Source organism: Oncorhynchus gorbuscha, linkage group LG19 (assembly GCF_021184085.1).
Source record: "Oncorhynchus gorbuscha isolate QuinsamMale2020 ecotype Even-year linkage group LG19, OgorEven_v1.0, whole genome shotgun sequence".
NCBI classification, from domain to species: domain Eukaryota; kingdom Metazoa; phylum Chordata; class Actinopteri; order Salmoniformes; family Salmonidae; genus Oncorhynchus; species Oncorhynchus gorbuscha.
Genome location: NC_060191.1, coordinates 15,692,275 through 15,705,652, shown reverse-complemented (window position 1 = coordinate 15,705,652; position 13,378 = coordinate 15,692,275). Strand labels below are relative to the sequence as shown.

The window sequence follows — 13,378 nt, the reverse complement described above, 5'->3', positions numbered from 1 at the left end:
GTTGTGCCCTCTTCTTCATCTGCACTGGTCTACTGTAACCACTCAGGACAAAGTGAGCACCTTGTTTCTTGTCAGAATCTTGAGCCTCATTTTGTTAAAGGTGGGGTAATGACCGATGGAATAATGTGCTTGTATCCTTTTTTTGTCCCTCTAGTAGTGTGTGGGCTGTGCTTTGGCAAAGTGGGTGGGGTTATATCCTGCCTGTTTGGCCTTGTCCGGGGGTGTCATCGGATGGGGCCACAGTGTCTCCTGACCCCTCCTGTCTCAGCCTCCAGTATTTATGCTGCAGTAGTTTATGTGTCGGGGGGCTAGGGTCAGTTTGTTATATCTGGAGTACTTCTCCTGTCCTATCCGGTGTCCTTTGTGAATTTAAGTATGCTCTCTCTAATTCTCTATTTCTCTCTTTCTCTCGGAGGACCCTGAGCAGTAGGACCATGCCTCAGGACTACCTGACATGATGACTCCTTGCTGTCCCCAGTCCACCTGGCCGTGCTGCTGCTCCAGTTTTAACTGTTCTGCCTGTGATTATTATTAGTTGACCATGCTGGTCATTTATGAACATTTGAACATCTTGGCCATGTTCTGTTATAATCTCCACCCGGCACAGCCAGAAGAGGACTGGCCACCCCACATAGCCTGGTTCCTCTCTAGGTTTCTTCCTAGGTTTTGGCCTTTCTAGGGAGTTTTTCCTAGCCGCTGTGCTTCTACACCTGCATTGCTTGCTGTTTGGGGTTTTAGGCTGGGTTTCTGTACAGCACTTTGAGATATCAGCTGATGTACGAAGGGCTATATAAATAAATTTGATTTGATATGAAAAGTATGTGGACACTTGCTTGTCGAACATCTTATTCCAATATAATGGCCATTAAAATTGAGTTAGTCTCCCCTTTGCTGCCATAGCAGCCTCCACAATTCTGGGAAGGCTTTCCACTAGATGTGGGAACATTGCTGTGGGGACTTGCTTCCATTCAGTCACAAGAGCATTAGTGAGGTTGGGCACTGATGTTGGGCGATTAGGCCTGGCTCGCAGTCGGCGTTCCAATTCATCCCAAAAGTGTTCAATGGAGTTGAGGTCAGGGCTCTGTGCAGGCCAGTCAAGTTCTTCCACGCCGATCTCGACAAACCATTTCTGTATGGACCTCGCTTTGTGCACATAATCGTCTACAATGTAATTGTAAACTGTAACTTTAAGATTTTCCATTAAAATCAGCCCCAGACCATTATTCCTCATCCACCAAACTTTAGTTGGCACTATGCATTGGGGCAGGTAGCATTCTCCTGGCATCTGCCAAATCCAGATTTGTCCGTCAAACTGCCAGATGGTGAACCGGGATTACTCACTCCAGAGAACATGTTTCCACTGCTCCAGAGTCCAATGGGAGCAAGCTTTACACCACTCCAGCCGACGCATGATAATCTTAGGCTTGTGTGCAGCTGCTTGCCACGGAAACCTATTTCATGAAGCTTCCGACGAACAGTTATTGTGCTAATGTTGCTCCCAGAGGCAGTTTGGAACTCGGTAGTGAGTGTTGCCACCGAGGACAGACCATTTTTACCCAATACACGCTTCAGCACTCTGCGGTCCTGTTCTGTGAGCTTGTGTGGCCTATCACTTCGCTGCTGAGCCATTGTTGCTCCTAGATGTTTCCACTTCGTAATAACAGCACATACAGTTGACTGGGGCAGTTCTAGCAGGGCAGACATTTGACAAACAAACAAATTCTAAACAAAAAAAGTAAAAAAAATTATATACACCAATCCCAGATTGCTAAAGTAAATCCTATATGAAGAAAGAGCATAAAAAGACAGACAGACCTTGTTCCATGGATTATCTTTATTGCAGAGAGCAGTCCAGTTCATTGTCATACCAGGAATGAAATAAAGAATGCAGCAAATACACAATCCAAACACTCACGTACAAGTCTGTTTAAATCATTCAAACAAAGAGCATTAACACATCTATCTCTATATCGGAAACCAGAGTGGTGTCTATTAGGGACAGGAGTTTTTCCTGGTCACGTGGGTAGGAAAAACTCGGCTGGGTCCCTAGTTGTTGCTTAGACACACTACGGCCCAGAGTTTTTCCTGATCAGTCACACAGACAGGAAAAACTAATGGCCCTAGTGTGTATATTTCTAAGTGTGCCATTGGTATAGACCAGAACAGTGCATGTTGTTACATGGTAACATAGCACTGTGCAGTAGTGTTCCCTCAGAGTGACATGTAATACCGTAGAACAGGAACAATGATGAACAACAGTAGGCAACAGCACACTAGAATCCAGCCCTGACAGATTGTAACAGTAGAACAGGAACAATGACGAACAACAGTAGGCAACAGCACACTAGAATCCAGCCCTGACAGATTGTAAGAGTAGAACAGGAACAATGAGGAACAACAGTAGGCAACAGCACACTATAATCCAGCCCTGACAGATTGTAACAGTAAAACAGGAACAATGAGGAACAACAGTAGGCAACAGCACACTAGAATCCAGCCCTGACAGATTGTAACAGTAAAACAGGAACAATGAGGAACAACAGTAGGCAACAGCACACTATAATCCAGCCCTGACAGATTGTAACAGTAGAACAGGAACAATGAGGAACAACAGTAGGCAACAGCACACTATAATCCAGCCCTGACAGATTGTAACAGTAGAACAGGAACAATGAGGAACAACAGTAGGCAACAGCACACTAGAATCCAGCCCTGACAGATTGTAACAGTAGAACAGGAACAATGAGGAACAACAGTAGGCAACAGCACACTAGAATCCAGCCCTGACAGATTGTAACAGTAGAACAGGAACAATGAGGAACAACAGTAGGCAACAGCACACTAGAATCCAGCCCTGACAGATTGTAACAGTAGAACAGGAACAATGAGGAACAACAGTAGGCAACAGCACACTAGAATCCAGCCCTGACAGATTGTAACAGTAGAACAGGAACAATGAGGAACAACAGTAGGCAACAGCACACTAGAATCCAGCCCTGACAGATTGTAACAGTAGAACAGGAACAATGAGGAACAACAGTAGGCAACAGCACACTAGAATCCAGCCCTGACAGATTGTAAGAGTAGAACAGGAACAACGAGGAACAACAGTAGGCAACAGCACACTATAATCCAGCCCTGACAGATTGTGAGAGTAGAACAGGAACAATGAGGAACAACAGTAGGCAACAGCACACTAGAATCCAGCCCTGACAGATTGTAAGAGTAGAACAGGAACAATGAGGAACAACAGTAGGCAACAGCATACTAGAATCCAGCCCTGACAGATTGTAACATTAGAACAGGAACAATGAGGAACAACAGTAGGCAACAGCACACTAGAATCCAGCCCTGACAGATTGTAAGAGTAGAACAGGAACAATGAGGAACAACAGTAGGCAACAGCACACTAGAATCCAGCCCTGACAGATTGTAACAGTAGAACAGGAACAATGAGGAACAACAGTAGGCAACAGCACACTAGAATCCAGCCCTGACAGATTGTAAGAGTAGAACAGGAACAATGAGGAACAACAGTAGGCAACAGCACACTAGAATCCAGCACTGACAGATTGAACAATAGGAATCCAGATCCCAGCCCTGACAGATTGTAAGAGTAGAACAGGAACAATGAGGAACAACAGTAGGCAACAGCACACTAGAATCCAGCCCTGACAGATTGTAACATTAGAACAGGAACAATGAGGAACAACAGTAGGCAACAGCACACTAGAATCCAGCCCTGACAGATTGTAAGAGTAGAACAGGAACAATGAGGAACAACAGTAGGCAACAGCACACTAGAATCCAGCCCTGACAGATTGTAACATTAGAACAGGAACAATGAGGAACAACAGTAGGCAACAGCACACTAGAATCCAGCCCTGACAGATTGTAACATTAGAACAGAGCCATAGAGATGGAAGTTTACCCAACATTAATGTCATTCCATTCTTCCAGTATTTAAGACTCTCGTCCTAAATTCTTGCTACTCAGCTGGTTTGCATAGCTGGCATAATTTAGGATCATTAACAGGACCGTTACTGTATTGTTCAATATTGGCTGCTATGGAACCATGTGATACTATCGCAGAACATCAGAGTGCTTTTTGGTGGGCAAACTCTCTCTCAAGTGAGTCAGTCACTCAGCGTTGCATGATACAGTGCTGCACGTGAGTGGCTCTCTGTAACAGCAAATTCTGACAGTTTTCTTCTGTAGTAGTTCAAACACTACATGTATAGTCCACAACAACATGTCTTTAAACTCAATCAGATGTTTTCAAGCCTGGTCCTGGGGACCCACAAGGTGCGTAGGCTTTTGTTTCAGTCCAATACTGAGTCTCCTGCACCAGGATTGAAGAACACTGCCCCTAGTAGAATCTAAAATATAACACTGAATTGGGTAGAACCATATAAAATGGGGTCAACAATGATTATTACCACTGAAAGCAGCATGGAATGCTGAATTCCACACATCACCACCCTACCGAAGTACTATCATACCGTGGTATACAGTTAAATCAACCAGGATTAGACAGTGATGTCATAAATCTGCACTGGCAGCCAAATAGTAGTCCCATGTCGATGACATCATCATCACTGTCTAATCCCCATTTAGACTGTGTGACTGTCAACATCAGGTGGAATCCATAACCTTGTCACAGTTCAAGCCATTCCATTTCTAGGGTTTAATGAGCTTATCTGACATTTGGCATCTCAGCTGTGAGGCCACTTATCAATAAACAGATTGAAAACCAATCAATGATTAATACACCACAATACCCCTACCAGCTTTAAGGGAAATAATAATAGTCAAATCAATGATTAATACACCACAATACCCCTACCAGCTTTAAGGGAAATAATAATAGTCAAATCAATGATTAATACACCACAATACCCCTACCAGCTTTAAGGGAAATAATAATAGTCAAATCAATGATTAATACACCACAATACCCCTACCAGCTTTAAGGGAAATAATAATAGTCAAATCAATGATTAATACACCACAATACCCCTACCAGCTTTAAGGGAAATAATAATAGTCAAATCAATGATTAATACACCACAATACCCCTACCAGCTTTAAGGGAAATAATAATAGTCAAATCAATGATTAATACACCACAATACCCCTACCAGCTTTAAGGGAAATAATAATAGTCAAATCCTACATGCAGGAAAATGATAAAAACCAAACCAAATGTAATCCTACAATAGTTTAGACAGGCAGGCCAATTCTGATCTTTTCTTCACCAATTGGCCTTTTAACCAATCAGCTGTGATAAAGATTAGACAGGATGTGATTAGGCAAAAGAACAATTAGTAGAAAAAAAGATCAGAATTGGGCTGCCTGTCTAAATGCAGTCTAAGTACAGCTGCATGGTTGAACAAGCAGAGCAGAGGCACAGCATGGAGAAATGAACATGTTTGATACAATATCAGAGTGCTTTTAGTAACCTCTGGGAGAGGGAGGGGTTGGGGAGAGAGAGAGTAGAGGAAAGAAGAGTTGAGTCAGAATGTTAAAGGAATGCAAGTCAAGGAAAGGAAAATGGAATGAAAGTGCAGTGAGTGTAGAGGGAGAGATCAAGCACATTGTTTTTTAATTCATTCTTTCTTCCTCACTCGCACTCGTTTTCCCGGAGGACATCGAACATATTGACTGTGAGGCTGGTTGGCCCCTTCCTCTCCTTCACTGCCGGGTGTCCAAACCCTTCATCTTCATCATCATCACCATCATCATCAGCATCCCTATCCCTCTCCTCCTCCGGCTCAGAGCTGGACTCTCCCTCCTCCTCCTCATCCCTCTCTCCTGCCCCCTCCTCTTCCCTCCGTCCCTGTAGAGCGATGATCTCTGCCAGGTCTGGGTGGGACTCCCACTGCTCTGTGTAGCGCAAATCCATTAGCTGAATAATTAATCAATCAATCAAAAACACTTTTCTTCATGTTTTTTTGTACAAAGCCAGATGAACATGAACATAGATCCCCTGCTGGGATTTGACCTTCCCCTGCATGTCTGTCTGCCCTTTTAAATATGAGTCTCTGGTTGTCTGTACAGTAGTGATATAGTGATATGCCTGATGCCTCACTGTTTGTCATGACCTCTCTGATCATTGTATGACCTGTATACTGACCTCTCTGATCATTGTATGACCTGTATACTAACCTCTCTGATCCTTGTATGACCTGTATACTGACCTCTCTGATCATTGTATGACCTGTATACTGACCTCTCTGATCATTGTATGACCTGTATACTAACCTCTCTGATCGTTGTATGACCTGTATACTAACCTCTCTGATCGTTGTATGACCTGTATACTAACCTCTCTGATCGTTGTATGACCTGTATACTGACCTCTCTGATCGTTGTATGACCTGTATACTAACCTCTCTGATCGTTGTATGACCTGTATACTAACCTCTCTGATCGTTGTATGACCTGTATACTAACCTCTCTGATCGTTGTATGACCTGTATACTAACCTCTCTGATCGTTGTATGACCTGTATACTAACCTCTCTGATCGTTGTATGACCTGTATACTAACCTCTCTGATCGTTGTATGACCTGTATACTAACCTCTCTGATCGTTGTATGACCTGTATACTGACCTCTCTGATCGTTGTATGACCTGTATACTAACCTCTCTGATCGTTGTATGACCTGTATACTAACCTCTCTGATCGTTGTATGACCTGTATACTGACCTCTCTGATCGTTGTATGACCTGTATACTAACCTCTCTGATCGTTGTATGACCTGTATACTAACCTCTCTGATCGTTGTATGACCTGTATACTAACCTCTCTGATCGTTGTATGACCTGTATTCTAACCTCTCTGATCGTTGTATGACCTGTATACTGACCTCTCTGATCGTTGTATGACCTGTATACTAACCTCTCTGATCGTTGTATGACCTGTATACTAACCTCTCTGATCATTGTATGACCTGTATACTGACCTCTCTGATCATTGTATGACCTGTATACTGACCTCTCTGATCGTTGTATGACCTGTATACTGATCTCTCTGATCGTTGTATGACCTGTATACTAACCTCTCTGATCGTTGTATGACCTGTATACTAACCTCTCTGATCGTTGTATGACCTGTATACTGACCTCTCTGATCGTTGTATGACCTGTATACTAACCTCTCTGATCGTTGTATGACCTGTATACTAACCTCTCTGATCGTTGTATGACCTGTATACTAACCTCTCTGATCGTTGTATGACCTGTATACTAACCTCTCTGATCGTTGTATGACCTGTATACTAACCTCTCTGATCGTTGTATGACCTGTATACTAACCTCTCTGATCGTTGTATGACCTGTATACTAACCTCTCTGATCGTTGTATGACCTGTATACTAACCTCTCTGATCGTTGTATGACCTGTATACTAACCTCTCTGATCGTTGTATGACCTGTATACTAACCTCTCTGATCGTTGTATGACCTGTATACTAACCTCTCTGATCGTTGTATGACCTGTATACTAACCTCTCTGATCGTTGTATGACCTGTATTCTAACCTCTCTGATCGTTGTATGACCTGTATACTGACCTCTCTGATCGTTGTATGACCTGTATACTAACCTCTCTGATCGTTGTATAACCTGTATACTAACCTCTCTGATCTTTGTATGCTGGTGGTCTGAGGCACAGACACAGCCTGCCGTCGACGGCCAGCCGCAGCAGACTGTTAGCCGCCCGATACACGTCGTTACGAGCTGCCTTCGCTGTCTTATAGCCCCTCCTCTCTGCCCAGGCTGTGAGACAGACAGGGAGAAAGAGAGAGAAGAGGGAAGAGAGAGAACAAGAAAGAGACGTAGGGAGAGAAAAACAAAAGTCGATAAATTGTTATTGTATTATAATTTCAACTGTTCCTGAGAATTTTCCAAATGTCTCCCTGACATCCAGACAACAGTTTAGAACCGGACCAGAGGTTCTAGAATCCAGACTGGAGGTGGTCCTTACCCTCACACACGTCCCAGGCTGTCCAGCTGTGCTCGGGCCCCTGTTCCCTTTCCTTCTCCCCCCCCTTGGGTGCATGCTGTGGGCCCTCCACGCTGGGGTGCCGGAGCTTGAGCACCGACAGGAAGGGGGTCCGCTCACACAGATAACCCACAGAACTGTAGGGCTCCTGCAGCTGAGACACTGGGTATATACCAGCTAGGATCTAGGGAGAAAGGGGCAGAGAAGAGGAGGGTGAGATGGAGGAAGAGGCGTAGATACAAAAGAATGGAGGAAATGTGTTTAGAAAGAGCAAAGCATGATGAGAAAGAGAGATATGAAAAAAAAGTAGAGAAAAAGTTTGAAAAGGTTTGACGGGTAATGATTGCTTTTATACACAAAGCTCTCCTCAGTAGTTGAGACTTAAACGTGGTACGGATTGGTACAGTGGTACAGCCTTCAAATGGTCAGAGGGAATATAATTTATTCTCCAAGACATTTCCTTCACAGGCTGTCACCAAAAAGTGATTTGACCTGGGATTCTAAGGGAATGGGAGGACATAGTACACACACAAACATACACACTTACACCCTACCCACTCCCTCCTCTCAGTTACCTGTAGTTGTTTGTTGACTAGTGAAGGGAAGACCAGTCCAGGGCAGTCGCACAGTTTGACAGTGGGTGTGAGGTAGTAGGTCTGGAAGTATTTGGTGTGGCCGGGGGTTCGAGACACACTCACCACCTTCCTACCTACCAGACTGTTCAATACTGATGACTTCCCCACGTTAGGGAAGCCTAGGGAGGGAAGGAGAGAGGGACATTATACATATATTCATATTCCCTTTGTAGTAGACATTTCAGAATGCCAGAGGGGGCTGGTGGGGGAACAAAGCTTTAAAGTACACAAGCAAGCACATTCATTTATCAAGTTACTAATCAGTGACAACAGATTACTGATTGGGAGGTAGGAAAGCAAGCTTCCAACATGGCTGCTCACCTATACAGCCCAGCGTGAGTACGCCATCTTTATACAGCTCCTGGGAGGGGCTGCTCATCTCCATGGCAACATCACTCTGGTGCTCCACTAGCACAGAGTCCGCCCCCTCCTCTGACTGCTCTCCCTCTGGTCCCATAGCAACCGCATCTCTCTGGATCTTCTTCTCCCAGCTGGACAAGTCCACTACAACGGGGTGGGGGGTAACAATGGTGAACACTCCCTACAGCCACTCATTCTGCACACTTCTGGAAAAAAGTGGATAATCAGGAAGCAGCCGTACTTGTCTTCAGCCTATTTTAAGACTACTTCCATTCAGTGTTGGTTCTTCTATGATATACCCTTGCAACCCTGAACCCACAGATCTTTGTACGAAGACATCAATCCTTCATTCAACAGTAATTAGCTATACTATGGAAAGTAACTGGCCAAAGCATTAAGTAATTACAGACTTGCATGGTTAGCAATACATGTGTGAAATAGGTACTAATCCACCCAGGTGGGTGTGTCCCTTTCACCTTTTCCTGCTGTGATTTCCTGACACGCCTTCAGGATGTGGGTGGGGCCTCCAGCATGTCCCCACCCACATGTACCCTTTTTTCTCATCCTCTTCTTCTGAAGCACTAGAGTCACAGAGACAGATACAGACAGTGAAAAGGTTCATCTGGTGATCAAGTACACAGTTCAACATCACCAATCAGCTCTCATCATTGTCCCTCGATTTGTTTATCACTTTCGCATCAGCACAACCACCCTCACTCACTCCCACCCACCTGTGCTGTATGACTGGCCGGGGTGTGATGTGAAACAGACACAGTGGAGGTGGGGGAACTGTGTCTGGAGGTAGTGTGTCCAGGCCAGCACCAGGGGAGGGGGACACAGGTCAGCTTTGTTCAGCACCACCACCACCTGCTTCTGCAGCTCCCCAGTGATGTAGTGGTACAGCGCTGGGGGAAACTGCAGCACCTGCATGGGAGGGACACACCAGGAACACATTCATTAAGACATGCATGCTCGGTCTGGCAAACGACTTATAGACTGGTACTGACCATGTATAACTCACTCTGTCTGTGGCTCCACCTGGTGGATACTCTATGTATGCAATTCACCATATGGTTCAACGCATAATGACACCATAATAGTGACTATTAATTACATTATCATGGTGACAGTAGTAAGTTGATATTGATACTATGGTACATGACTAGCAGCAGATAATGACAGTAGGAGGAGTTTTAAAGAGATGATCCACCGGGTGCCTGATGTCCACGATGAGCAGGATCACATCGGACATCTCCAACACTCTCCACAACTGTCTCCACGTCTGAGAGAAAGAGGGCGAGAGATGAAGAGGGGGAGTATAAAGTGTTAAGTTATATGAAGAGTATATAGGTTTTACCTACCCTAGGTTTTGCTCAGTGTCAGAGAAAGAGGTGGTTTTTAAATGATTCATTCAAGTTTATGGAATATTGTAGAATGAATAGCTCTTTATTTATCCATCAAAATGGACCTTTCTGCTGACACAATACGTCCCCCCGTAACTAACCGGTCACTAACCTCAAGACTACCACCTCCCTGAAGAGCATTTATAAAGGGTGTATAAAGGGGTTCTGAATATATTGTTTCCTCACCTCCAGGTTGTGCTCAAAGTGGCTGAGGGATCCAGGTGGGTTTCTGGAGTGCAGGTCATTCAGATATTCCCGGTATGACTTCTCTTCTTTCCTCAGCAGCTCCTCACGATTCATCCCATAGTTCCACGGAGGTCGCCTCGGAAACTCAAGACCTGAGATTGGAGGTCAGTGGCACAGATACGTCAAGCATTGACACAAAGTGAAAAGACCATGTCAAAATTCCCACTAGAGCGGGTCTTTATTTAACAGCATTGAGAGGCTCAGGGTACAGGTCACGTACCAAATCACACCCTATAGTGTACTACTTCGACCAGAGCACATATAGCTTAGGTCAAAATGAGCGTACTAAATAAGGAATAGGGTGCCATTTGAGACCTTTATTTAACAGCATTAAGAGGTTGTTGTGAGGCTCAGGGTCAAGGAGCGCTGACCTTTCTCTGTGGGGTAGATGTCGCTGATGTCAACCTCCAGGTCTTTGTCTAACATCTGGTCCAGAACCTTCTCTCTGGCAAGCTTCTTCCTCCTCTCCACCTCCTCTCTGCTCTCCTTCTCAAAGTGCAGACGGAACCTGAATGGACAGAGAGATGAGTATAGCTGTGTATAGAAGGGGGAAATTGGGCAGGGCGAGTGTGTGAAGGACACAAAAGCATCTGTGTGCAGAGTCATGAATATCAGGTGTGTGTGATGTGGGTGTTCTGACAAAAGCAGTTTTTGTAATTTACCATTGACCTCTGTCAAAGTTGTTTGCTCATGGTTCCGGATTCCTACAGTAACATGTTCTCATTTAATTATTTTGTCTCTTTCGGCCTCTTACTTTTAATATCTATAGACATAGCTCTAATTAATCTTTCCATTAACCCTTTTGTTCAAGCCCAGCAATAACACACCCGTCTTTGTGTTTGGTTTCATAGCAGGTGAAGTACAGTATTACATTAGCGCTGGTCCCGGGTGTTACGTGTGGCTTGCTCTGCGTCTACATCAGTAAGCCACGTGTGATCCCCTGGACCAGAGCTAAGTATTACCTATGCTAATGTATTGGTAACTCACCTATTGGGATCGTATCTGCCCTCCCTGATGCCGGGCTGCTGGTTTATCCTCCTGACATCTGTGGTTTCGCTATCTGAGGTGTCCGACTGTCTCTCCCTGTCCATCCCCCGCTCCACACTGGCATTACGGCTGCTGGGCCCTGAGCCTGGCTCACCTGAGGCGGAGAGGTCATCATAATCAGAGAGTTACATTGAATCCTTCCCAAATGGCACCGTATTCCCTATATAGGGCACAACTTTTTGTTGTGCACTATATATAGGGGATAGGGCACTATTTGGGACACAAACACACAGAGGACAGAATGAAAACTAGCCTCTATGTCAGCACTTGGTACCAAACAAAGACCACAACGTTCTACTTTAGAATCGAGGGCATATACTTTTACATATATGCTATCTACATTGCATAACACATAGCCATCTATACATTTAGTAATCGTATCAATACTAACCTTATGTAATAAATCGACAGTGGATGTTTTCATAATAAATATATTTTCATTACTAGCTGTAGAGTGTAGGTATGTGATCTCCAACACCTTTTGTTATACCCTCAATTTGGGATAGCTTAGCTATCCTATTACATAATTTGATAGCGAGTCTGCGCAGTAGAGCTTACACAAAGTGAAAACAATACCAGTGTAGTACAGTGATGCTGATTTCTGTGCATCAATACTTTCCCACTTCAGCCCCATCAATGACAATGAATGACGCCAGCAATACAATTGAGCGATAAGGTCACACACATTGCTAGCTCTGTAACGTCGTCACCTCCAAGGTACTAGCTAGCAAGCAAGGTAGCTAACGTTTGCTAGAAAGACCCAAATACATAAGATATGCATGTTATGGCAAAAAATAACGAGTCGCTATTCTTTAATTGTAGCTAATTCGTACAAATATATCGGGCAACTTGACATAGCTGTCTGCTTTTAGTAACAGCAGCACTAACTAGCCAAGTTACTCAACTCTCCGCGTAACGTTACAAGTTAGTCAAATGAAAAGCGATGCTAGCTAACGTTAGAAAGTGTGCGTGCCGAAAATGCTGTCATTGCAGCTCACGTTACCTCTCTTTCTTTCCCGTTTCACTTGCATCTGTTTCTTCTTCTGTTTGGTGCTGAATGGCTTTTTCCGAGGCATGTTTGAATGAAAAATGACAGTTTCGTAGTTTGGGTTTGTGTTAGCTAAGGCAGAAATACAGTAACGTCGTTATTTACTATCATGAAGTTTCTCGACTCCTACACTTTTCACCCACCCGACGCCATCCGGCACTGCAGAAAAAAATGTTGACTAAGTTGAAAAACCCTTCAATGGTAAAACATATTATACAGTTTATATTTACTTATTTTCTTAAACAATCTAAATGTTATGCTTTTGAATCCTTGTCTGACAAGACATGGCAAGTTAATATTGCTCGGGAAAAAAAACATTTAAAGAATGGTATAGTAAACCTCCGATTCAACTATTATTACTCACGACACACGCGTTATTTGCGTGACACATCACACTACAGCAGATCAATGAATGAAGCGTTTACGTGACACAGGCAATCAACACTGTCAAGTCCTTACATGCATTAGGGCAAATTTACGTCTACAGCTGTCATATTCAAATGTGACATTCAAACTAAAGCTCTGTGGTTACAATAAATTAAACAGCAGCATCTCACCCTTTCAATCATAGGCGATCTTCAAAGTGAATCTTTATCATTACTGCAAGTGCACAATGTGTTACAGGAAGGCAA

At 44.0% G+C, this 13,378-nt stretch overlaps 1 protein-coding gene across 1 annotated transcript; it reads right to left on the bottom strand.

Annotated features, from left to right (window-relative positions):
* Positions 1-3,596: 3,596 nt before the first annotated feature.
* LOC124006090 (guanine nucleotide-binding protein-like 1) lies at positions 3,597-13,042 on the bottom strand. The gene is made up of 12 exons (XM_046315858.1): positions 12,702-13,042; positions 11,639-11,792; positions 11,023-11,159; positions 10,592-10,743; positions 10,213-10,284; positions 9,734-9,926; positions 9,479-9,583; positions 8,964-9,146; positions 8,583-8,761; positions 7,990-8,191; positions 7,641-7,781; positions 3,597-5,886 (listed from the first exon to the last, which is right to left on the bottom strand). The coding sequence occupies exons 1-12, from the start codon at positions 12,772-12,774 to the stop codon at positions 5,624-5,626; spliced, it is 1,854 nt and encodes a 617-aa protein (XP_046171814.1). The 5' UTR covers positions 12,775-13,042; the 3' UTR covers positions 3,597-5,623.
* Between the last annotated feature and the right edge of the window lie 336 nt (positions 13,043-13,378).

Bases quoted from the DNA above. Each gene is read 5' to 3' on its own strand.
- LOC124006090 (XM_046315858.1), bottom strand. From the start codon at position 12,774: ATGCCTCGGAAAAAGCCATTCAGCACCAAACAGAAGAAGAAACAGATG. The intron at 10,285-10,591 runs GTGAGGAAACAA...TCTTTCTCTCAG, and splicing joins ACTTTGAGCACAACCTGGAG to ACGTGGAGACAGTTGTGGAG. The intron at 9,584-9,733 runs GTGGGTGGGAGT...CTGTGACTCTAG, and splicing joins CGGCCAGTCATACAGCACAG to TGCTTCAGAAGAAGAGGATG.